At 38.7% G+C, this 22,974-nt stretch overlaps 1 protein-coding gene across 3 annotated transcripts in view; it reads right to left on the reverse strand.

Annotated features, from left to right (window-relative positions):
* The window catches only part of Rfc1 (replication factor C subunit 1), an 80,054-nt gene that overhangs the window by 48,410 nt on the left and 8,670 nt on the right, over positions 1-22,974 (reverse strand). For all 3 annotated transcript variants that reach the window (XM_033758942.1, XM_010625110.3, XM_033758943.1), the window contains exons 2-4: positions 14,003-14,131; positions 12,020-12,095; positions 9,162-9,284 (exon numbers count right to left, since the gene is read on the reverse strand). In XM_033758942.1, coding sequence (XP_033614833.1) covers positions 9,162-9,284; positions 12,020-12,095; positions 14,003-14,131 — 328 coding nt within the window. The remainder of the gene's footprint in view (positions 1-9,161; positions 9,285-12,019; positions 12,096-14,002; positions 14,132-22,974) is intronic.

Genomic DNA, 22,974 nt, shown 5'->3' on the forward strand with positions numbered 1-22,974 from the left:
GTGACAAAGGCCTTGTGCCATCCCCGAAAAAAAAAAAAAAAAAAAAAAAAGAGAGAGAGAGAGAGACCTCATGATTCATTATCAATGAATCCTCTTAGGAGTCAGTTATACTTTTAAAATAAAACTATTTTATAATCTGTGGGGGCTAGTGGGGTAGTTGGGTAAGGATAACAGAAAAAATATATTGGCTTAAAATAGGATGTTATCACATACAGGCGCTAAGTCCACTGGACCTACTGAAAAAGACAAATTAGGAAGAGGGTTATGACGACTGGCCAAGGTACACTACCAGACATGCTTACAGTTCTAAGGCATGACGAGAACAGAAGGACACTGAAAGGCCACAAACAAGCAAGTGATTCCACACTGCAGCTTCCGTGCTCCTTCACCTACCCCTTCCCATGCACGGCGGGGTGTTCAATGCTAATCTCACATCAAAGCCAAGTACAAACCACTTCCATACGCCTTGGCAAGCACCTAAAGACAATCATACTGTCTTAGCTTCCAGAACACAGTCCTGTGTCTCACAGCAAAGTACATGTCCTCAGTTGTTTTGTTCAGTTCTGTGGGGTGGGGGTGGGAGTTGTTTTTTTGAGACAGGGTTTTGCTATGAAGTTCAGGCTGGCCATGAACTCACTAAGTAACTCAGACTGGCCTCAAACTTACAACGATCCTCCTGCCTCAGCCTCCCAAGTGTTGGGATCGCAGGTGTGTGCCACCACACCCAGCCAGCTTGTTCATTTTGAAAGATGGTTCAGAACCTCAAGAATCATTCTAAATACTCTAGCACTTCATTATTCAGTCCCCACTTTCAATTCTCTTCCCTCACCACTGGCCACTTAATTTTCTTCAGGTCTCATAATACGGACTAATATTGAAGACTGAAGAAAGAATCAGCCAAAAGATTTTTTAAAAGCATCTACCTCTTATGAACATGTAAATCTGCACATAAAACTGCTAGAGCACTCCCAGGGGGTTTGAAAAAAAACAAAGTCCTTAAAGGTTAAAGGAATAAAATCCTAACAGTCAAAAGAGAAAAGGCAGATTTCCAATTACAGAATTATAGAAGAGGAAGGGTTCAGCGACAATGCTATGGAACAGTATCACAAGCAGGTCAAAGGCAGGCATAGGCTCAATAGAAGTGGACAGAGATTAACTGAGAACACATAAAGGACTAAGCCTTCACTGAGTTACTAGGCTGGTAAATGAGATGAGTACTAAAAACATGGGATATCTGAACTGAAAACATGCACAGAACTCTCTTCTGGTAGATACAGAAGAGTTCTAACTCCACGACTGACAGGTAAGCTGAGTAATTCTTGCTGGTGGGGAGCTCTCTGTGTGCTGTGGGATATGTAGTAGAATCCTTAGCCTCCACCAATTAGGCGCCATAGCATCCTCAAGCCTCCAGATATTGCCAAAAAACCCCTGGGAGGTAAATTCCCCCTTGTTTAGGAAACACTAATTTATGGCAATATAAAGAAATACAAGATAACAATAGTTTCTAAGAAGCTAGGCTGGATGATGCATGCCTATAATCCCAGCACTTGGGAGGCTAAGGCAGGAGGATTACTATGAGTTTAAAGCCAGCCTGAGGTACCATAGTGAGTTCAAGGCCAGCCTGAACTGTACAACAAGACTCTGTCTCAAGACCTGCCTGCCTCAAAAAAATAAATAAATAAATAAATAAGTTTCTAAGATTCCTAAGTAACTGAACAACTATTCATTACACTATTTGTCCCTTCATGCTAAATAATTTTGCTGATGATTCAGAAAGAAATATAAAGCCTATCAAACATCTAGAAGGCTGGAGATGTAGCTCAATGGAAGAGCACTTGTCTAGCAATGAGCTGGAACTTTTGAAAGGAGCAGGAGTAGGCTGAGGGAGGGTAAGGAAGAACACAAAGGTGGAGAGGGAAAAAGGAAAGTAGACTAATAATTAAATTATGAAAATGCAACTGCAGAAATTTTACAGGAAGATGCTACTCAAATAAATGTCAATATGTATGTACAAGTGCACTTAACACAGCTATATAAAGCAAGGAGCTGAGTGGGGAAACATTTATTCTGGTGATTTAAAGATAATGTTAATCTAAATCATCCAACCTCAAAAATTCTTAACTTGGTTTCTTTTATGCAGAATCTTAGGTACAGATTCATATAATTTTTAACAAGTACAGTCAAACATATAGTTCTTGGTTTTCTCTCATTTCAAGGAAATTTTCTACCTCAATCATTCTAGGTTTTCCTGAAAACATCTGAGAGCTCTCCATCATACTTAGAACCTACTTCTTCTATTTATCTCATACACAAAACTGTGTTTCCAGGGCTGGGGATTTAGCTCAATGGTGTCACCACCTGCCTCACAAGCACAAGGTCCGGAGTTTGATCCCAGGTACAAAAAAAAAAACAAAAACAAACTGCATGTCTCTAAGAATTACCAAAGATAATATAATACAAACCTCATAATATTTTTTATATTCTTCCAAGTTGCAGGTCACTGATAATACATAGTAACCTGGAGAATACAACATCCCCCAACCATATTTAAACACTCACCAAAAAACTGTAATGTCAGGAGTATTATTAACTGTCTCTGGAATAATGAGCTGAATTTAAATTACAGGTCATAAAAAATTTTCAAAACAGGAAAAACCCCACCTTTTTTTCAATTAAACAGCAGCCTCTAATGAAAGTGCACAATAAAAAGTCATCTTTGCCAAACAAAACTCAAGGCCTCTCACTTCATTAAACAGTAAAAGTAAATACGTTTACCCGGTACAACAAGTATTTGGGTTTTGATCAACCTAAAGAACATTTTACTAGAGTCAATGGTTAGCTATGAAAGTTTCTATAAACAATTTTTTCCTTTTCTTATAATTTGTGAAATTAATGCAGTTAAATTAGTTTTAAAAATCAATTCTAGAATGGAACAAGGTTATAATGAAAATATTTGTCACTAAGTGGAGAGCCTGTCCATATGATACTAGAGCATGAAAGGCTATATAACATAAAATACTTGAAATATATATTACTGCTTATAAATATAGAATGTGAGTCAAACAAAATTTTAAATTTTTTTTATAAAAAAGGAAAAACAGGTAAAATTAATTTTAACCACGTTAGCCAGGTGTGGTGGTGTACGCCTGTAATCCCAGCACTAGGGAGGTTGAGACAGGAGGATTGCCATAAGTTAAAGGCCAGCCTAGGCTACATAGTGAGTTCAAGGCCAGCCCAAACTATATAGTGAGACCTTGTCTTAAAAAATAAAAATAATAATAATTTTAACAATGTTTTACTTGGCCAAACATATCCAAATTACTGTCATTTCAACATGTGATTGATACTAAAAAATTAATTACATTTTGTATGAAGTCTGACATCTGTGTTTTAGAAGTAAATTCTCATGTGAGTAATTATATCTGATGCTACAGGATACAGAGAGTAAAATGGTTACTAGGGGACACTGGTGGCAAACCTATGACACTTGCTGAAGCTGTCTGGATCACTAAAAGTTCTACAAGGTTCACCATCACTGGTACAGGAAATCAGAGTAACCTATCCATCACCTTACATAGTTACTCATATTTTGCTTTTGCTTCTGTGGCAAAAGCAACTAAAATCCATTCACCCCAACAGTATACAACTGTAATAGAGTCCTCTTTCAAACATGAGCTCTCCAGACCCATTCATCCTGGGTATCTGTAGCTCCCCAAGTCCCACCTCCACCTCAGTCCTGGTAATCACTGTTCTATTCTTTCTGGATAGTTGACCTTTTTTTAAATTTTAAATTCTTCAGGTAAATCAGATGATCATGCAGTACTTTTCTTTCTGTGCATGGCTTATTTAGCATAATGTCCTCCACATATACACATGTATGGAAAATACACAATCATCTTCTTTCAAAAACAGATATACACTTTTCATTTTCTTACCTTTCCCCTACCCTTCCCACTTTCCCTACACCGTTAGCCCTTTTCTTCCCATTTCACAATGTCAGTTATCTCATTAGGATTTTATGTACTATTACAGTTTACTCACCCCAGAGAAACTATTCAGTATTTACACATATGTGACTTATTTATTTCACTTAGGAGTATATCCTCAATATGTATCCATTTTCCTATGAATGAATCTAATTTCTCATTCTTTATGGTTGAGTAATATTCCATTTTATAGAAAAACCATATCTTCTTTATCCAGTTTCCAACTGATGGGCAAATGGGCTGTTTCCAAGTTTTAGCTATTACAAACTGTACCACTAGTATATACATGGCTGTGCATACATCACTGTGACATGATTCTTTTCATTCTTTTGGAAAGATACCCAGCAGAGGGATGGCTGGGTCAAATGGAACCTCTAGTCCCAGCTTTCTGAGGTATCTCCATATTGATTTCTATAAATAAAGCATTTGTAAATGGGGAGGAGAGGAGGGGGTGAAGGGAGGGCAGTGACAAGGGAAAAATGAGAACCAAGACCTGTCATGTAAAGGTACAAGATCCCAATAATGAATGTAACTATACTGTATACCTAAAATGTACCAATAAACTCAATTAAAAAAAAAACATAAACACAATTTTGTCTACATACAGTTTCTTCATGGATTCGTCTGTTGCTGGATATTTAGGCTTATAGTGTCTATATCTTCACTATAGCCACTAATGCTGCAATGAACATGAAAGTGCAGATTATCTTGAGAGTGGTGATTTCTTTTAGGTATATTCCTCAGAAGAGGGACAGCTGGGTATATGGTGGTAGCATATGGTATGTTTATTTAGAAATTTCCATATTATTTTCCATAATGGTGGCTCCAATCTACATTCCCAGCAACAGTGAAAAACATTTCCCTTTTCTCCAAACCTTGTCTTTAACTTTTTGATAACAGGCATCCAAATGGGAATAAGGCCCTATGTCAGTGGTTTTGATTTGAATTTTCCTAATGATTAATACTGTAGATCACCTTTTCATCATCTGTTGACCACTTTTATGCTCTGTTTGAAGAAATGTCTAGTGAAGTCTTCTGTCCTTTTTTGGTACCAGGGATCAAACTCAGGACCTTGTGCTTGTCAAGCAGGCAGCGGAACCACTGAGCTAAATCCCCAGCCCTTTGTCCATTTTTTAATTGAGTTATTTACTGTTCTACTACGTTTTATGAGTTCTTTATGTTTAGATATTAATCTCTTATCAGATATTATTTTCCCAATCCACAGATCGCCATTTCATTTTGTTATTTTCTTTGCTATGCAAAGTTTGTACTTTGCATTTACAACACTCACAATTGAGGATAATCATATTTCAAGTATCCCACAGCCACATACAGCTAGGAACATGTAACATATGGACCAGTAACACACCTATAACAAAAATGGGTCAAATATTATTACTAAATTTCCAAAGGAGAGTGAGGAAGGAAGAAAGAGACATAAAAATTAAGATATGTTAGGTACAAGTATCAGCTCCCTATCATTATGTACTGTAAATATGTACTAATGAAAATTGAAAACAAAAAAATGTCTAAAGCATAGCAACATAAAGCCCTAAGTACCTAAACGAAAGCAAAATATCTTTAATGGCATATATATATTGACAATAGAGTCAAATCGTAACAATACCAATCAACACTAATAAAACATTTATTATGTGCCAGACCCTATTTTAAATGCTTTTCAAGCATTATCTCATTTGATTATCACAAAAACTGCTGATGCAAATACTAGCAATAACCCTATTGTATATATAAGGAAACTAAGACATAGAAAAACTAAGTAAAGATTTAACCCCATTGTGACCTTAAAACACTACACACACTATAGCATAAGAAAATGCCAATAAAAATCAAAGTCATTTTTAAAATCAGAATACAGAAGATAAATAAAAAAGATAATATGAAATAATAAAAACTAGTTTTTAGAATTAACAGGCTTTTTAAACTCAATTATTATATAACATGCTCCAATCTCCAAATTACACAATTTTGGATTAGAATTTGTATTTTTAAACTATTATTTCCACAAATACTTTATTTAACCTTATATTACTGATATAAAATGAAAATGTTTATTAAATATTGTAGTTTTAGCTTAAAGAAAAAAATTGTTTCAATATCAAAGATTTTCCAGGGCTGGGGATTTAGCTCAGTGGCACCGCACCTGTCTTGCAAGCACAAGGTCCTGAGTTCAATCTCCAGTACCAAAAAAAAAAAAAAAAAAAAAAAAAAAAACCCAAATTTTCCAATAGTGTATTGATTTCAAGAGTTGTACTTTTCTGAAAGTCTTACTGTATTTATTTATCATGACAATTTCATTGTGGACTTTTTAATAGTCTCATTCTCTTTTATGGAAGGAGGGCTTATCGTCTTCCGATTTACCTATCATTTCAAAGAACGAAAAAGTATGTTAAAATAGGCAAGAACAGAGCTACTTTCTTTCACATATTTCAATTCTAAGGAAAAACAGAGGATGCTGTATAATACTGAACACATTAAACAGGTCCACGCTGCTCCAAGACATGAGGCATACGTTTACAAGTACATGCCACCGGCAGATGAGACAAACACTGCCTAACAATCACAAAAAGTTCAGATAAAAAACGGGACATATCTTCAGAAAATAACATTCAAAACATTTCTCTAAGCTAGGTGTGGTGCACACCTGTAATCCCAGTACTCATGGGGCTGAGGCAGCAGGACTGCTGTGAGATCGAAGTCAGCCTGGTTTACAGAGTGAGTTCAGGGCCAGCCTGGACTACATAGTGAGACCTTTCATAAAAAAAAAAAAAATTCCTCTTCTGAAATAAATAGTTCCATGTTAAAGAACTGTGATCAGAGCTCAAACTCTCTGACCCCTTTGTGTATTTAAAAATCACAAGATAACGATGGCCTTGATCCAGTTGAAGGCCATGACTGTCTGCATACTAACTTTGACATTTTCAGGGTGTCCCTGGAAAGCTTAATCACACACCTTCAGTTACATAACAAACCTATTACCAGACTGCTTTCATTTATTCCTCCCACACATTCAAAACTTCTCAAAGGTGCCCAGATATAAAACAGGGATAGATCTCATAAAGAAAGAGTTCATCTGTACAACATGCAGCACTGGAGCAGATGGTCACCAAGAAAAAAGGTTAAAAGCATTAGCCTATTACTGTGATGTCAAAGAAATATATCAGCTTACTAAAAATCTTCTAAAAAAAATAGGGCCGGGGATTTAGCTCAGCGGTTCAGTGGCCTGCCTTGCAAGCGAAAGGACCCGAGTTCAATCCCCGGTACCAAAAAAAAAATTAAAATCTTCTAAAAGATTATATTCACAGCTTTTACATTTTTTTCTTTAAATAATCTGAATAAGTTCATCAATAAATATCTCACAGCCTATGAAGTTTATCTGCGAGAGTTTTTTTTTTTCTTTTCTGTTTTCCTTTTGCTGCTACTAGTATACGTGTTAGATACCAGGTAGAGCCTTTGTTGTGCCCTAATTCTCTGGTTATGGTCTCCTCTAGGAGTTAACAATGCTAGCTAGAATCAAAATGGCCTCACCGCTCACTTACATTATCTGAGCTTTTCCTTCCCATATGACAATGTAACTCCAAGATCCTCGCATCTATGAAACAATTATTTGCACTATGAAATCTTAAGACCAGTACACAATTATTTATAAATGTCATTTGCTCTTTGAACACTTTTAAGAGGGATCAGACAAATTAAGTACAAAACAATCTTCTTTATTAAAAAAAAAAAAATCAATGCTCGGTGTCACACCTTCTTGGCAGGTACAAGGTCCTGAGTTCAATTCCCGGTATTGTGGGGAGGAGGGAAAAAAGTCAATGCTGGCACTCAGAACACTGAGTCAGTAAGAGGAGAGTTTGAGGCCAGCCTGGGTTACATAGTGAGATCCTATCTCAAAATGAGTCAACACTAAGCATTTAAGGTCAACAGAGAAATATAGCTCCAATCATATCTGTGCTCAACTACAAATCACAAGTATTGGGCCATGGATTTAGCTCAGTGGTTCTACCACCTGCCTCGCAAGCCCAGGGTCCTGAGTTCGATCTCTGGTACCAAAAAAAAAAGTGCAAATCACAAGTTTAAGTATGAATAATATCTATATACACTTAAGATTATCACTTTACCATGCAAGATAAAAAAACTTACATTAAAAAGTAATTTTAGGGCCAGGGATTTAGCTCAGTCATTCTGCCGAGTGCCTTGCAAGCGCAAGGACCTGAGTTCGATCCCCAGTACCAAAAAAAAAAGTAATTTTAAAATAAGAAATTTTATAATAATCTTAGTATATGATTTGAGATAAAGCTTCTACATATATGACTTAATATTAAGCAATTTTTAAAATTCCCTTGTGGACAAGAAAAAAGTGAAACTAGAAGGAAAAAACAGAAACAAAGCTTTTGTACATGGAGGGTGGGATGGGATAAAATAGAGTTTTGTTTGGTTTGGTTTGGTTTTTTGGTTTTTTGAGACAGGGTCTATGTAGTTGAGACTGACCTGGAACTCACTATGTAGCCCAGGTGGTCTCAAATTCATAGCCATCCTCCTGCCTCAGCCTCCTGAGTGCTGGGATTACAGATATGCACCACCACGCCCCGCTATAAATTTTTTTTTTTTAATTCCCTTGTAGGGTTGGGGATTTAGCTCAGTGGTGCCACCGCCTGTCTCGGAAGTGCAAGGATCTGATCCCAGTACCAAAAAAAAAAAAAAAAATACTTCCCTTATAACTAAACTGGCTTTTTCCCTTCCTTCTGCAGAACAGAGGGTTAAACCCAGGACCTCGTGAATTCTAGGTAAGCACTCTACCTATGAGCTATATTCCTAACTCCTTTTTAAATATTATTTGAGACAGTACTTCATTAAATTGCCGAGGCTGGCCTCTAACTTAAAATCTCCCTGACTCATCCTCCTGAGTTGCCAGGATTATAGGTATGTGTCACAATTCCTGGCTGTGGCTTGCCTTTAAACCCAAAGAAAATGCTAAAGATTAAAAGAAACAGAAAATGTTAAAGATCATTATACCCTTCCTCAGATAGTTCATCAAAACAAATAAGGCATCAGAAATTCAATTCAAGCTGAAGGATATGTGTGGCAAGAATGCCCCAGAACATAATACTCACTGCATCTGTACCAAAATCTGAACATACTCAGTAATCTTACCTGTCTCTGAAATGTAGGTAACAGGATCCTGCCGTAAAATTTTACCAGGTTTAGAAGACAATGGCAATTTTTCTGACTGTTTTTTGGCATTTTTTACCTGCCCTGTCTCCTCTGATTCTGAATCTGTATGTGAAAGGAAAACAAAACGTGGAAAAGTACTGTAACAGCATATTTTTTCTACTCCCCCCCCCCCCCCCCCCCCCCACCAAGCTTACCCTCTCCTGGTTTGTTCTGTTCCCTGGTCTGGCTTTTCTTAGGCCATCATCCCCAGCCCTTTTTTTCACTTGTTGGCTTTCTTCAATTTTGAGACAAGGTCTTGCTAAATTGCCCAAGCTGGGCTCAAACTTGTGATCTTCCCTCTTTCGCCTCCCAAATGTTGGGAAGGGGCCACCATTTGCCTCACAAGTGCAAGGACCTGAGTTGGATCATAGTACCAAAAAAAAACCACACCTGGCTCAGTACTTTTTTGTTGGTTTGTTGTTTGTTTTTTGAGACAGGGTTTTGCTATGTAATTCAGGCTGACCTCGAACTCACTAGACCAGCCCGGTCTGGATCTCCCAGCAATCCTCCTACTTCCCACAGTGCTAGGATTACAGGTGTGCCCCACCTGGCCTGGCAGGCTCTATATTTTTTTATGTAGTTATAACCAGTTCCTCAAGGTCCCTTTCAAGGCACATCTCTTGTGAGCTTTTCCCAGGGATGTATTAGGTTCCTACTGCTGCTACAGCAAATCACCAAAAACTTAGTGGCTTAAAACAGGAATTTATTATCTAAGCAGCCCTGGAAGTTAGTCTGAAGTGGGTCTCACTGTGTAAACATCAAAGTGTCCGCAGGGCTGTTAGCTCCTTACTGAATGTCCTACGGAAGAACCCACATCTTGACTTTTCCAGTTGCTACTGTAGCAGCTGCCAGCGCTTCCTGGGACACCAACCCCTGCTCAGCTCAAAGGCAGTGGCATCAGGCAGAGCCCTCAAGCTGCCATCTCTCATTCTCTGACCCTCACAGACCATCTCTCCAAAAGCTCTTCCGCCTCTCGCTCCTCACAACACTAAGTCCACCTGAACAACCCAGAATAAGCTCTCTACTGAATTTTTTTACCTTTTCTATTTCATGTGCAGCTTTTATTTCCTCTTGCCCTGTAACCTAACATATGCACCAGGTTCCAGGAACTGGTGCGGAAATATCTTGGGGTGGGGGTGTCTGTCTGTTACTGCCTAATTGCCCAGACAACTTATTATAAACCAGGACAAAGTGTAAGCACTCAGCATAGCGCCTGGTACAAAACAGATGTTTCATAAATTCACTCTCCCTCTTCCTCTGCATTATGCACATCTAAGTCCTGTTTCAAACTGTTCTATATTATACTTAATTGCCAATTTACCATGTCTGTAAACCCAGCACTTGGGAGGCTGAGACAGAAGGATCACCACAAATTCATGGCCAACCTGGCTACATAATGAGTTCAAAGCCAGCCTGAACTACATAGCAAGACCCTGTCTCAAAACAACCCAATAGACAGAAATGATTTTAAAAATAAAAATTGCCAGTTTACAAAAAAATCTCGAAACTTCATGAGAAAGGGGGCATGTACTTCTTTCAGATTCCTTACAGTATAGAGCAGTAAAGGCGACACAGTAAATCCTCACATCCTTTTAGAATTGAGTGAGTTCCTTTGCTGCTGTCAAAACTAACAATCCAGAGCTGGGCATGGTGGCTCACGCCTGTAATCCCAGCACTCGGAGGCTGAGGCAGGAGGATCACTGTGAGTTCGAGACCAGCCTGGGCTCCGTAGTGAGTTCCAGGTCAGTCTCAACTACATAGTAAGACCCTGTCTCAAAAAAACAAAAAAAACTTTAACAATCTGAGTACATGGGTAGCATGGCTATAGTCCCAGCTATGTAGAAGCTGAGGCAGGAGGACTGCTTGAACCTTTTTGACACCAGCCTGTACAAGGTAGCAAGACCACATCTCAAAAACAATAATAATTTTTTTAAAGAGTAAAAAAAAAATCTTGACAATCCGCGTCTCCTTAGACTACATTTTTAAAGAATTCACATAGGATAAAAATTAAAAATTGGCTGGGGATTTGACTCAGCGTGCTGCCTCCTGCCTTGCAAACACAAGGGCCTGAGTTAGATCCCCAGCACAAAAAAAAAAAAAAAAAAAGTTTTAAAAATTAAGCTGAATACAGTGGCTCACATGTGCAGTCCCAGCTACTCAGGAGACTGAGGCAGGAAGATCTCTTGAGTCCATGGCTTCAAGGCCATCCTGCCTTGAAAACTAAGTACAGTTCCGGATGTATCTCACTGTGAATCACTTGTCTGTCATGCATTCATTTCCCAGCACCACAAAATAAATACATAAGCTAAAAATGAAAACTAAAGAAAGAAAATATCACAAAAGATGGCTTTTCTCCACAAAAACAAAAAATGAGCTTTCTAGACCAGCCTGTGCATCATCAAAGGCACGTGCAGGAGCATGGATACAGCTCAGTGACAGAAAACTGGTCTAGTGGTGGCCCTTATATGATCCGAAACATACAGAAAAATGAGTAAATAATATTCAATATTCAAACTATACGAGACATGCCTCATACACTACTGCCTTCTAAACAAACCTCCCGCCCCACACTGAGGATCTAACTCAGGACCCTGCCACGGAGCTACACCTCTAGCACTAAATGAACTTTTCATACATTAATATATTTAGATTCTAAGAACTCTAGTTAAATAAAATTGTTTTAAATTTCACTTGAGCTGTTCACAAAGAGCTATGCACCTCAAACATCAGTTTGGAAGAAAATACCTAAGGCATATAAAAAAATTTAAGACTTTAAAGATCCTCAGAAGAAGCATTACCTGAATCATAGATGATCCTCTTTTTCTTGTTTGGTTGCTTTTGTTTGGAGGCATCCTCTTTGTAAGAGCTATTTACCTATAAACACCATAGTACAATTAGAACACAAAGCCTATACAACTGGTCCTTAGTTATTTTCCTCATTAAATCAGGGCTTAGTGGTTCTCAACCAGAGGCAATTTTGCCTCCCAGGAGACATCCTCAATGTCTAGAGATATTTATATCACAAATGTCGGGGGGATTCCTGACATCTAAGGAGACCAGGGAAACTACTAAACATCCTACAACACACAGAACAGCCCTCCACAATAAAAAGCGACCTAAGGGCCGGGGATTTAGCTCAGCGGTTCGGTGGCCTGCCTTCCAAGCGCAAGGACCCGAGTTCAATCCCTGGTACCAAAAAAAAAAAAAACAAACAAACAAAAATTAAAAGGTCTGGGTATATAGCCCAGTGCAAAGGTCTTCAATTCAACCCCAGTACCATTAAGAAAGGGAAAAAGGGTGACCTACAATCCCAGCACTTTGGGAGGCTAACACAGGAGAGTCACCAGGTCACACTCAGCTTGGGCAATTTATCAAGACTTTGTCTCAAAATAAAAAATAAAGAGGGCCAGGGATATAGTTCAGTGGCACAGCAACTGCCTGGCAAGTGCAAGGCCCTGAGTTTGATTCCTGATATTAAATAAATAAGTGGGTGAGGATAATAGTTGTGAAGGCCCTGAGTTCAATCCCCATTACTGTTTAAAAAAAAAAAATGTTCCAAAAAAACTAAACTTGTAGCCCACCACTAACCAATGAATGCCCACTGGAAAATTAAACCAAAGCAAAAGGTATGTATATTTTATAGCTAAATATCACATTTCTAACACTCAATTTTTCCCAAAAAGCATCAAAACAGCAAAAACCTGATTGTAATCAACTAAAAGGTAGGAATATGAGCTTTTCTGTCCATTATATTAAGCTTCAGAAACATAAGGTCAATCAGCTTGCAAAAAAACAGAACAAATGAACAATTATAATTTATATACATCACTAGAGAACAGAGTTAGAGGCAACCACAATAACTCAAAAACAAGAGAAGACCATATTTCAAAAAGAAAAGAGCCACAGAAAGGGACTCCCAGATTCTGCCTACACACTTCGGCCAAATCTCAAGCTTTCTCCCATATTGTGTGCATGGAATAACTCCTAGTGCTTAGCTAAGATTAAAAGAATGGAACACAGATTTCAGCTGTTGTCCATCACAGAGGAGAAAAGAATTTGGAACTTGAGTTCAGTCAAGTCAATGGCTTGATAAACCAAAATAAAACATGTCACCTGTAGTAGTTAATTTTATGTGTCAACGTGACAGGACCATAAGGTGTCCAGACATTTGGTTAAATGTGTTTCTGTGAGGGTGCTTCAGCATGACCTTAGCATTTCAGTGGTGGTAAGCGCACTTATAGAATTGTACAATTGTAGATCCAGACATTTTACATAAAGTGGAACAACATTCATTCAAATGCACTACAGTAGCCACTGCCTACTTTCTACAGAGACTTCTGAGGCCCAGGGAGGAGGAGAAGGAAGCAAAGCTTCCTGCCAAACCTTCCCTCACCACCCAGTCTAACAGCACTCACTCACCTGAGGACTGGGACTCCTGGCTCTGAGAGTAAACCTTGGTCTTAAAACGAAAAGTTCTAACAACTAAAAAGGGCTCCATCTCTATATTAAGAAAACAAAAACAAGCTATGAAAGTAGTGATCTATATTTATTAGAAATGTGACAGACTGGGCCGGGGATTTAGCTCAGTGGTTCGGTGCCCTGCCTTGCAAGCGCAAGGACCTGAGTTCAATCCCCGGTACGAAAAAAAATGTGATAGACTTAATATTTTTCTTCTGCTGCTGCTAAGTTATAATCTGCATTTACTTAAGGTTCCCAACATAACAAGTTTAGGAGCAAAGACTAACATCTCATACAATTCAAGTTGTATATGCAAAACTGACCTTAATTTCCTTTATTCCTTTCTTTGCTTTCAAAGTTTCTTCAGCAGACTTTGTTTTCTCATTCTTCTTTACTGTTTCACTTACAAGCTTCTTTCCACTTGGTACAACTCCAAAGAATTTCCTTATGTCCTATGAGCAAAAACAGACTCATAAATACTAACTGCATAAAATTCTAATTTCAACTACAAAACAGGCCAGCTTTACTCACACGCTAGTTTACCCTGCATAATTTCTCCATATCCAGAGCTCGATATATGTAGCAGCAGCATTTTTATGTATAAAAACTACCTTAAAAAATTACCTGAGTTAAAAATAATCTGCCTAGCAAAAAGTAGTATTAATTCTCAGAATATGGCTAAAAGCTGGGCAAAAATAAGCCAAATTTTTGTTAGCGACAGCACTGTTACAAAGATGCAAGTAGGTCTTTATTGACAACACATGCACAGATAACCCAGCAACCCACACTCAGGATAGACAAGACACAGAGCTGAAGAACATGGCTCTTACCCATGGCGCTAATACTTCAGTTTGAGAGAAAAGGAGCTCTCACAGCCCTGATCATTCCTAGTAACTAGGAGCCTTAAAATTATTTTCCTTTATCCCAAATTCCGAAGAAAAAAATTTGGTGCTCATTACAATATGCTCTTTGGTATTTTGTTTTGTGGTACAAGGGAATGAACCCAAAGAGCACTGAGCTACAACCTCAGTTCTTTTCTTATTTTGAGACAGGGTCTCACCAAATTGCCCACACTAGCCTCAAATTTATAATCCTCCTGTCTCAGCCTCTAGAGTATCCAGGATTATAGGTATCGCCATGACTGATACTTTTTTTTTTAATGAGGTCTATTTGGCTCACAACAATGCTCACTTTAATTACTGTTATCTTTTGTGTCAAGCTACAGAATTCAAATTAATCATACTGAAACTTTGCAATGTAACTTACAGTTAAAATCACTCACTTATCTTTCATATATCATACATACATACACACACATACACACACACACACACACACACACACACATATTCTTCCCTACCTTTCTAGAATTTATTTTTGAAGAAGTATAAAATTCACTTATCTTTCATATATCATACATACATACACACACATACACACACACACACACACATATTCTTCCCTACCTTTCTAGAATTTATTTTTGAAGAAGTATAAAAGGAAGGGAACAGACCTAAGAATAAGAAAGCCGTGGTTTGAATCTGTGCTCTAGTGCTTTCTACCCATGTGATGCTGGGAAAGTTACTTACTTTCTTTGAGTCTGTTTTCTCATAAGCAAAGTGAGATTAATTATACCTGCCCTTTATAAGGATTACCAATGTGTATATCAAAATTTTGGCTCAGCAAAAAGCTTCTCTCCATTTCTAAACTACTATCCATCCATTTGTGTCACTAAACCATCTTCATTTATAAACTACTTACACCAAGAGTATAAAGTACACAAAATGAGCACTTAAGAACTTAAAGAACAAAGTTCAAGGACCAGCTGAACCATATTTTCCTTTTCTTATCTTTAACTGTATAATCCTGAATTCTCAATACTTTCCTTACAACCTATCTTTTTATTGTTGGAGAAAGGATTAAAAAGTACTTTGTGAAAAAAGTTAGCAATTATTTTTAGATCCTAGCAGTAATTATAATACTCACACCGTCAAAAATCCCAAACATACACAAATGTTTGTTACATACACAAATACATATGGCTTTGTGTCTAAGCCAATAAAAAAAAAGCAAACAAATGAAGCAACAAGCATGTTAAATTAGAGATTAAAGACTTCCCTGGAGGATGGGGGTACACACCCCTGAGTGGCAGAGCCAAGGGAGGCCTTGGGCTTGATCCTCAATACTTTAAAAAAAAGAAGAAGCAGCTGGGCGTGGTGGTGCATGCCTGTAATCCCAGCACTTGGTAGGCTGAGGCAGGAGGACTGCTGTGAGTTCAAGACCAGCCTGAGCTACATAGTAAGTTCCAGGTCAGTCTCAACTACATAGTGAGACCCCGTCTCCCAAAAAAAAAGACTCCCCTAGTTGTATAACCTCTTTTGTAAATCTCCCAATACAGAAAAATTTTAAATCCATAATTTAAATCTAAAAAATATTGTTTAAAGAAAAGAAACCTCAGCCACAAAACTGAAACATTTGTTGTCAGGTGCTAAAGGAAAGACAATAAAGAAAGCCACAATCATCCTTGTAACTTGCAAAAAATTGAGTTTGAGGCTGACAGCTACTTTATTGCTTCTGGAGGAAATGAGAGTTTAACACCAGTTTCACTTTTTAGAAATTACACCATGACTCTTCACTTCAATAGGGTTGATCATTGAAACACGTGAGAAACAGACAGAGAAAGGACAGGTGTACCACGGAAACAGCAAAGCTCTAATAAAGAGGTTAATAAAGCAAGTAGTGGTTTTCAACCTGTTTTTGGACCAGAAAGCTCAGAACTGAAAAAAGAAAGAAAACGAAATATAATTCAGAGACTAAAACTATTGCAAACATGGAGGGATGGGTTTTGCCCATACAAAACCTTGGACTGCCATTCCTCAACACTGCCATATCCTTTTCTTCCTAACCCTTTCCATTCGTCTAACCTGTCTTTTCTCTTTATTCTACCCTCCTACCCCATATCCCCTAAATCTGGTGGCAGCATAGGAGTTAAATTGCAGCACCCTGATCTACAAATCTAGTTTTAGAGAAGAATTTTCATTATAATGAAAGCCACCAGACTCACCTGTTTCTGTTTTGTTTTTAATTTTTTTGACTCAGCTGTTTTTTAGGACAATGTCAGCAGCTGTCTTGAATATAAACATCTAAGAGGCAAAGGTCAAACTAAGTAATTTGGAAATTGGACTCACCTTACTCTTGCAATGAACACTCCCTATCTAGTACTGCAGGTCTTCAAAGATTTCACAGAATACAGAACAAGCCTAGTAGCTAATCATACAACCAAATGATGTGTCAGGACAGCTCCTTTATCTATCAGAATAACTTTTGCTGAGTAACGAGTAGAAAAAGGAACAGTTTTTAAATTTGCTTTTATAATCTTAGCAAAGGGAAGGCCTTCTTAGCAGAACATCAAGCTAGATAGAAACCATCCATAAAGTTTTTGGGGGAAATGTCAAAAAAAGATTTGAAGGGCTGGGAATTTAGCTCAGTGGTGCCGCGACTTGCCTCTTAAGTGCAAGATCCTGAGTTTGATTCATGGTACAAAACAAAAAAGATTTGACTACCAAAAAAATGAAACAAAAATACATAAGCAAAGTAAAAATACAGCTAACTTAAAAACATCTACATGTGTAACACAAGTTTCTATAAAACAATAAAAGAATCCAATAGAAAAATGAACTAAAGCAAATTATAAAAGGAATGTAAATAACCAACAAAATGTGCATACGGCCTTTGTCCGAATTATTCCATTTTAATCTAAATGGTAAATGATGACAGGAACTCTGAGAAGCTGAGACAGGTGGAGCACATATTTGAGCCTAGCTAGGCAGCTTGATGATTTGAGACCCTGTCTCAAAATTTAAAAAATTTTGGGGGCTGGGGATTTAGCTCAGTGGTTGGGTGGCCTGCCTTGTAAGCGCAAGGACCTGAGTTCGATCCCCGGTACCAAAAAAATAATAATAATTATTATTTTTTAAAGATAAGGATGTATCTCATGCAAAGTCCCTGGGTTCAATCCCTAGTATTGCTTTAAAAAAAATAATTTTTAAAAAAAAAGATATTCTGAAGAGGGGAACCAACAAAGAGAAATTCTTTTTTTTTTCAGTGATTATTAATTGAACAGACATGTTAATTCAAGCAAGGCAAAAGATTCAGGCAAAGTCAGATAAAATAAAAACAAACTGAGTGTAGTGCAACACACCTTTAATGCCAGCACTGTGGGAGGCTGAGGCAGGAGTATCATGAGTTTAACTCTAGCCCTGGAAACCTAGCAATTTAGCAACTCATCAAGACCCTGTCTAAAAAAGGGCTGGGGATGTAGCTCAGTGAGAAGGTCTTGGGTTCAATCCCCGTACTACAATAACAACAAAATTTAGCAAAAGCAACTAACAGTAAGTACATTTTGTGTGCTTTACTTACACTAAACAGATTTATGTCTTGATAATCCTGTGAGGTAAACAGTACAAATACAAGGCCAGGGATTTAGCTCAGTGGTTCTGTTGCCTGCCTAGTAAGCACAAGGACCTGAGTTCGATCCCCAGTACCAAAAAACAAACAGTACAAATACAATTAGGATACATCCCCATTTGAGAGATGAACACACAGAACAATTAACTCAGTCAAACACAAGCTTCCTGCCAACTTTCCACCCACTAAGGGACACTTGGATGGTTACTTCACTCTGTCATCTGTTCCCTCTCATTTCACAGGATGCCAGTAAGGGTTAGAGACCACACAACAAAAACCTCCAGGAAGCTCGTCCTCTAACTCCAAATCTCCGTCCTGATTTTCAACTTGGCCAGGACAGCGTCCTGTTAACGATGCAGGCTTCTCTCCTGTGATCCCAACAGGGCCCATCCTGGTGTGCTTTCAGGCAGGCACTGCACCAGGGACTCTGGATGCAAGGGGAGCCACCCTTCAGAGAAAAACGTCCTCATGAAGCCACCTGGGAGACAAATCAGCACTGCACCTAAACACAGGCACAGTACTGGGGAGGAGGGAGCTACTCGGAAGGCTCAGAGACTAAACAGAGCTAACTCAGTCCTCAGAAGAAACCGCTCAACTGGCCCTCAACATCATTAGTAAGAGATACCCAATACTCATAGAAATTTAAGTTTAAAGACATTTCTGTGATTTCCATACAGCAAAAGAAGTTGCTTACCAGGGCTTCTCACCACCTTATCTTAAATCAAGCTCTCCAGATAAGCAGACTCAATTCACTAACCTTCACATCTGAGCTCACAGGCTCCTGATTTTGTAAAATGAAACCGGTAATGAGTTGTTTTTAAAGATTGCATCCTGGGGCAGCACCCAGTGGCACATGCCTGTAATCCAAGCACTGTGGGAAGCTGAGGCAGGAGGATGGCAAGTTCAAGCCCAGCCTAGAAAACTTGGTGAAATCCTGTCTCAAAATTGAAAAAAAAAAAAAAAAAAAGCCTGGGGATATAGCTCAGTATGAGGCCCTGGGCCCAAGGAAGGAAAGGGGGGAGAGGGGAAAGAGAAGAGTAGGAGGGAGAGAAGAAAAGAAGGGAAGAGAGGGAGGAGAAAAAGGAGGGGAGGCAAAAAAGACTGTGGCCTCTTCAACCCAGCCCTCAGCCTCCTACCTTCTCCTGCCCAAGGACACCCAGCTTCTGCAAAGTTAGCAATCTCTGAGCCCTCTCACACTTGAGCCTTCCAAAGAGAGAAAATAAGGGGGGAGGGGCAAGGTGCCACCTGCCACTCATAAAGCTGAATCAGAAGAAAATATAAGGGCAGGCTAAAAGTGTAGGGGAAGCGGGAAGGGTAGGGGAAAAGAAATAAGGGAAAAAGAAAAAATGGAAACAAAGTCTTTGTAAATAGGGGAGTGGGAAGGGGTAAAGAGAGGGTAGGGGTATGGGAAAAAAATGAGAACCAAGATCTGCCATGTAAAGGTACAAAATCCCAATGATAAATTTAACTGTACTGTATACTTAAAAAGTACCGACAAATTCAATGAGAAAAAAATAAAGTGATAACATTCCTACTGTTAAAAAATATATATCAGGGCAGAAAAATCAGAAGGCAAAAACATGTACGCAGGTGAGTAAGATAAGGAAGAAAAGTGATCTAGAAATTGACAATGAAGGAGTAACTGAACCAAGCACAGAAAAATGGGAGACATAAACAAATGATAGTCCCGGAAAGTGGAAAGGAGCTGCCACTATAGCCCAAAGGCTGCTAAGCCTGCTCTGGAGACCATCCAGCATCTCCCTTGGCCATTCCATGTGCTCAGAGAGAGTGTCTTCATCACACCACAGACTCAAATGTCACCTTCTGTGACAGCAGCTGAGCCACTGAATTAAGTCCTGATTCAGTTCGGCTCACAAGTGGCAGGGGACAGCACAGACTTCACTGGGAAGCAGCAGCCCACAACTGCCCTTGCTTGTGAACTAGATTATGAGGACGATGACAGTGATATGCTGAAACAATCTCAGGGGAGAGCCCAGAAAACTGCCAGACGCTGGAGAAAGCACAGAAAGTATGAATGGAAACTTGTTGAAGATCAAGGAAAAATAAGATCAGAAAGGGTTAAGTATGCGGAGAGGCTCAAGCGCCAAGAGGAAAAAGCCAGATGGAATGCCTGGTAATTTTCCTGCAGGAATGCTGGAACCAGAGGGAGCTGCCTGGAATGGCAGGAATGTCAGGCTTCTGAAATGATTAGCGAGCCAGTGGTTCTTGCAGCTCTGCAGGATCTCATAGTTCCTTCCAGTGGTCTTCCAGGATACAGCCTACTAGATCCTGGCAATTCTTAAAATACCTGTGCAACCCAAAAGTTAGGACTCCCATCAGCTTTGCTCTTTTTGGAGGTAAAGCATAATATCGCTTTTTTTTTTTTTTTTTTTTTTTTTTTTTAAGGATCTTGCAATGTAGTCTAGGCTGGCCTTGAAATCACTGTGTAGCCCAGACTGGCCTCTAACTTGTGGCAATCCTCCTACGTCAGCCTCCCAAGTCAGGGGATTACAGGCTTGACCCACCACACCCAGTCGCAATAATACCCTTCTGACAAAGCCCTTACTAAAGGGAAAAGCAATCTAGATCGACGCTGTAATACAAACCAGTGCACTTCCGATGAGGCAAGGCCACTGTATGCTTTGCAGCCAATCCCTACCCCTCTGCAGTACAGTGATTTGCTGTGAGGCATTCATTCAGATTAGGTTTTCCTACTAGGAATTACAAACTTTAAGCATTCTTTTAAACCTTAAAAATATTTAAAACAGAGTAAAAGGGTGTGTTTATTCCTAAATTGGGGGGGAGTACTAAAAGAATATTTAATTGGGATTTTTTTGGCCTACTTTAATGGTTTTTAAGAAATTTTAAGAAGATATTAAACTAGCACTTACTGTATATTATTTCTGAGCTAAATTACTGAAGTTGACTTTCTATATTTGATCCTTTTATTAGTTGTATTGTGGCTAAAGAAAACAAAACATTCTCGTTTTTAGTATAACACTTCCTCCTCTCCCTCATAATTTGTTTTTACTCAAATTACTTTTTTTTTTTTGAAAGCTACAAATACCGTTACATACAAAGCTGATGTTACTGATATAGCAATCGAGCACCTGCATCAGCACTTCCCTGTGAGGCAGAACCATGAGCAGAACACAACTGTGGTCTGGAAAATCTTAGGCCAGCAACAGGCTCTACGTAGGAAGACTTGTAAGGGCCGCCATCTATGTGCATTCTGAAATAACTTATTGCTTCCTTCAGGAAATACTGAGAGACCTACTGGGGTCAGCAACCATTCTTGGTGCTTGGGATAAACACAACAGGCAAAAATCTCTGTTCTCAAAGAGTTTCATTCCACTTTCTGCTTTTAATCTTTCTGTGTTTAGAAAACAAATCTGAACATAGGAAATAAAAACCAGATGAAATACAGCACGAGCCAGGAACAGAAATGGAGACTGGAAACCACTCCCCCACACTGTCTGCAATTTACTGAGCCTACCTGAGAGCTCCCTCCACGACAACAGAAGGAATTTTCCATTCAGTTATGTCTGAGAGGACGCAAAACCTGCCTAATCAGATCTTAACACCACTGGGCCTTAGATGCTCTCCCAGTACCGTCTACAGAGGTAAATCTCAGGTACCTAGGTTTAAAACCAGAAGTTCTTTCAGACCTGCACAACTAGGAGAAGTGAAGCATTTCAGATTGATCCTGCCTGATCTAACAGTTTATTTCAGAATTTTGACATTGTTAACAGAGCAGACATACTCCGTGGTTTTACTCATCCAAATGTCAACTTTTTGCAACTCACTTCTGTTCCAAAAAATCAAATTTAAACTACATGAATGAACATAAAAATTAAGTTCACACAAAAATAGACCTACAACATAATATGATAAAACAGTGTATTTCTCTAGGCTATCTTATTCATTGTCATGAAACATTTTAATAACTTCAAATCATACAGAAAGGACTAGAGAAGATGTTTTCATACTGGCTTTTTACCTTCTAGTTGATTTTTTATGTGAAATTTAAAATTTATTTGTATTTATTTACTTATCAAATATTTACAGAGAACAGCTAGATACGGTGACATGCCTATAATCCCAGCATTCTAGTAGGCTGAGACAGGAGGATCGAAAGTTTGAGCCCAGCCTAGGCAACTTAGTAAGACACTGTCTCAAAATAAAAAAATAAAATACTTTCAGTTCAGTATTTTAGAGCTAGCATCTTCATCACACTACAAAATTAAATGCTATCATCTGCAACCGTAACCTGATCCAGCTCAGCCTTACTTACAAGTTGCCAAGGACAGCAATACACTTTGTTCACTGTTCAACAACATTTCCCTTGAAACTTTTTCAGCCTTGACTATCATCCTTGACATAATCTAGTTTATAAGAAAGGAGGATGTAGCTCAATATAAAGGGTTTTAATTCCCAGTAGTGGGGAAAAAAAATTATTGGAAAACATACTACGTACTACCTCTACCCTTGCAGAGCTTTTATACCAGTGAAACCTACTGTTGCTAAAAGGTTACCTGTTTGTTAAAATATGCCACAGCGTGTGCCAAGGAAGTAAAACAGATGGGCATTCACTAACTGTCCCAGTACTTTTTACACCTTCACAGAAATAGGCAAATATATACAGATATGCAGAAATATATAAAGTGCCTATGCAGAAATAAACATGCACAAAGAACACGACATGCAAGGCTGGCATGTATCTGAGAAGTATACCATTTGCCTGTAAGTCCCAAGGCCCTGGGTTCGATTCCCAGCCCCACCAAAACACACACACACACACACACACACACACACACACACACACACA

The sequence above is a fragment of the Fukomys damarensis genome, unplaced genomic scaffold (assembly GCF_012274545.1).
Source record: "Fukomys damarensis isolate Sample0158 unplaced genomic scaffold, DMR_v1.0_HiC HiC_scaffold_35, whole genome shotgun sequence".
NCBI lineage: Eukaryota > Metazoa > Chordata > Mammalia > Rodentia > Bathyergidae > Fukomys > Fukomys damarensis.